This window comes from Myotis brandtii, unplaced genomic scaffold, assembly GCF_000412655.1.
Source record: "Myotis brandtii unplaced genomic scaffold, ASM41265v1 scaffold952, whole genome shotgun sequence".
Classification (NCBI taxonomy): Eukaryota; Metazoa; Chordata; class Mammalia; order Chiroptera; family Vespertilionidae; genus Myotis; species Myotis brandtii.
Window position 1 is genome coordinate 457,018 of NW_005371930.1, and position 3,244 is coordinate 460,261.

The 3,244-nt window shown below is 61.3% G+C and overlaps 1 protein-coding gene across 1 annotated transcript in view; it reads right to left on the reverse strand.

Moving 5' to 3' along the window:
* Window positions 1-1,600: 1,600 nt before the first annotated feature.
* TRMU (tRNA 5-methylaminomethyl-2-thiouridylate methyltransferase) overlaps window positions 1,601-3,244 on the reverse strand; it is a 15,053-nt gene continuing 13,409 nt past the window's right edge. The window contains exons 11-12 of the mRNA XM_014533163.1: window positions 1,998-2,080; window positions 1,601-1,657 (exon numbers count right to left, since the gene is read on the reverse strand). Coding sequence (XP_014388649.1) covers window positions 1,601-1,657; window positions 1,998-2,080 — 140 coding nt within the window. The remainder of the gene's footprint in view (window positions 1,658-1,997; window positions 2,081-3,244) is intronic.

A 3,244-nucleotide genomic window follows, 5' to 3' on the forward strand; every position in this document is an offset into this window, starting at 1 on the left:
TTACTTCATTTTGCTTCAATGGCCAATTGTGCGATGGACAAAGCACAGCCACCCTTTCAGCGGTTACCAGGCTGTTTTTTGGAAACTCACACCAGGCCCGGCTGTGGCTGAACATTGTGGGCCGTCGGCACCGTGTGGCCCGAGGCGCTGTGGCCCGAGGCCCGGAGTTCCTCAGACACGTTTTATTTCAGCGTTTCCTTTGTTCTTCCAATCAAGTGCCCAAATAAGTGATCAGCACAGTTGCTCCCGAGCAGGGGAAACCAGACGACGATGGAAATCCAGGCCCGGGCAGGGGACCCCGTGCTGTCCTGGCGAGGAGGCAGCGTTGTTGCTGGCGGCGAGGAAGCGCGGTCGGGATTCAGACGTGAGACGAGCCCCCACGGGCCTGGTGCTGAATGGATGGTGACTGTGCCTCGCGTGCGGCTGAAGACGCAGAGCGATGGGCCTGCGCTCACGGCGGCCGGGCCGGGACGCGGGGGGAAGAGGGTTCCGCATGTTTGAGTCTCTGAACCTCCATTTCCCTGGTTCCGCGTCCTCTCCTGCGGCTGGTTGTGCCCCTTGAGGTGTAGTTTTTAATCTGATCAGAACTGTTACCAAAAAAAGTCAGTTTTATGAAGACAGGAAAAATGGAAACCTATTTTTGTGACTTAAGACTTTATGGCAAAGATCAGACACTGGAGGGTTTTTTAAAAACATGTATATTTATTGATGTTCAGGACACTGGGATTGCAGCACAGATGAGAAGCGTCTACAATAAATTAAGACTTCTGCGTTTGTACTTGTGCTGTGCTGGCTCCCCCGTTCCTGAGGCAGCGGGGAGGGACAGGGCCTGGGCCGGAAGTTTATTCTCCTTCAGGGGGACCTGAGAGCTTTACGTGGGCGTCTTCCACTCGGCTGGGAAGCTCTTAGCCAGCACCGTGAGTGTGTGTGTGTGTGTGTTTCTCTGCACCAGTCTCTCCAGTGACGCGGCTGTTAGACCTTGGACATTGTCCCTGGTCCCTGAGACGCTGCATTTGTCTTCACTCTTCTTTCTGATCGTTTCTGGTCACTGACATACAAGTCCACGCCTCCCTCTGCCATCCCCACGAGGATTTGATTTCAGATGGTGTCACGGAGCCTCAGTCTGCACTCGGTCCCTTTACTGGTCACTTCTCTGCCGAGAACGCCCGGCTCCCCATGCATTTCTATTAAATATTTTTTTAATCCTCAGCTGAGGATGCTTTTCATTGCTTTTTAGAGAGAGTGGAAGAGAGAGGGAGAGTCAGAAATATTGGATGTGAGAGAAGCACATCGATTGGTTGCATGAGCCCTGACGAGGGCCCGGGCCGGGGAGGAGCCTGCAACCAGCTACATGTCCTTGACCGGAATCGAACCTGGGACCCTTCCGTCCTCAGGCCAACGCTCTACCCACTGAGACACACCGACCGGAGCTCCCCATGCATTTCTAGTTTACCTCTACCTTGTGGAGTGTGGTTGTAACAGCTGCTGTAAGGTCTCTGGGCATCTAAGCGCCTGGGTCCTCCTGGCTGAGAGCTGGGTTGTTTGGCGTGCTCCTGGCTCTCTGTCTGCTGATTGGCCTCAGAGGGACCCTAGCTCGGTGTCACGAGCCTCCGGGTCCTGTGAAGATCCTCTGGTCGGTGGACTTTGCACTTGTTTCCTGGGAAGAACCCACAAGGTTCAGACACGTTCTCTCGGCCTCTGGGAGCAGTGGTGCTGTCGGTGTGGGGTTCAGGGCTCCGGGCCTTCGATAGGCTGCTGGGGTCTGCTCCACGCGCCCCCTCGGGGGTGAGCCAGCGTCGGTGCCTGTGGACAATGAGGGGTCCTCTCTCCAGCTCGCTCCTCTGGGATTTGCCGCACATGCTCACTCCCGGGGCCCCCCGTCCAGAAAGACAAGTCTCCCCCCGAGGGCCAGCCACCTGCACTCACACTCCCACCCGACGGGCCACCCTTGGGGGGAATTAGAGCACAGGAAGAACCCGATCCCCCTCTTCACCTACAGGCCCCTCCCCCCGGCCTCTCAGGGAGGCCTTGCCCCCATGCTGGTCGCACAGCTCCAGCTTGGGGCTGCCCTGGAGGCAATCTGGGAGGCATAAGGGAACCCCCACAAGCACCCCAGCCCCGGAGGTGAAGTATTGCTCCCCCCATCCACCTGCTAACGCTCACTGTCCAGTCCCAGCAGCAACCTCCAGCGAATGGAGCTCAGCCAGAAGCCATGCTGCCCGGGAAACCGCGGACGCGCCAAGCCCCTGGCAGGGGAGCAGGCCTGGTGGGGCAACAGGCGGTGCCCCCCCCCCCCCCCCCCCCCAACACGCCACCGCTGACAGGGCTGCTCTGGGACCCAGAGGGATCAGGACGAACACAAGGCCCTGCGGGAACGCTGTGTGAGACTCAGGTATGAGCCCCGTGCAGGCCACTGACACGTGCAAACTTCCGTCCCGCCGCGGGGCTCCCTGCTGCTCCTTCCCTCAGGTTACTGACACCTGGAGGATCCGGGCTTTGGGGCCTCCAGTTGAGGAGCAGGCGCAGTGCTAGGCTCTGTCCCCTGAGAAGACCCCAGAAGGACGGGGCAGGGCAACACGCTCCCCACTCAGCTCTGCACCGAATGGTTCCCTCTTCCTCCCCTTGTGTGCGCACCTGGGCGCCCCGCGGGCAAGAGGCGGGAGCAGCGTCCGGCTTTCAGGCCGTGCCCTCTGGCCTGCCCAGCGTCTTCCGAAAGCCACCTGGGGGTGAGGCCTGGAGTCGAGGGCCCCCAGGGGCTTGGGCAGGGCAGGGGGAGAGGCCAGAGTCCCAGCCCTGCTCTTGGCCCGCTGGCGGCCCACAGCTGCTAAAGCTCTCAGCACTAACCAGCACCTCGGGCACAGGTGAGGTAGGTCTGCCCAGCGGAGAGCAGGTGGCACTGCTGGCGGAGGCAGCCACGGGACCAGCACCACCGAGGCTGGGTGACCGGGGCAGTGGCAGGCTTGTACCCTCCTTCCACTCCCTCCACTGCCAGCCCGGGGCTGGCGGACACAAAGCTGCCCAGAGGTGGGGAGGGGACCGCCCCCAGCCGCCCTGGCCTGGCAGCCCTCCCTTCCGCTCCGTTTCTGCCACCCTGAGGTCCCCGTGCACAGAGCAGGGTGGGCACTGCGGAGGCTCCCAGATGGCCCGGCTCAGGCCTGTTCCCAGTGCGGAGTCAGGAAACAGGAGCCGGAGGCCGTGCTGCCCTTCAGGCCTCCATGCGGGGCCGACGGTCCCCAAGGCCAGG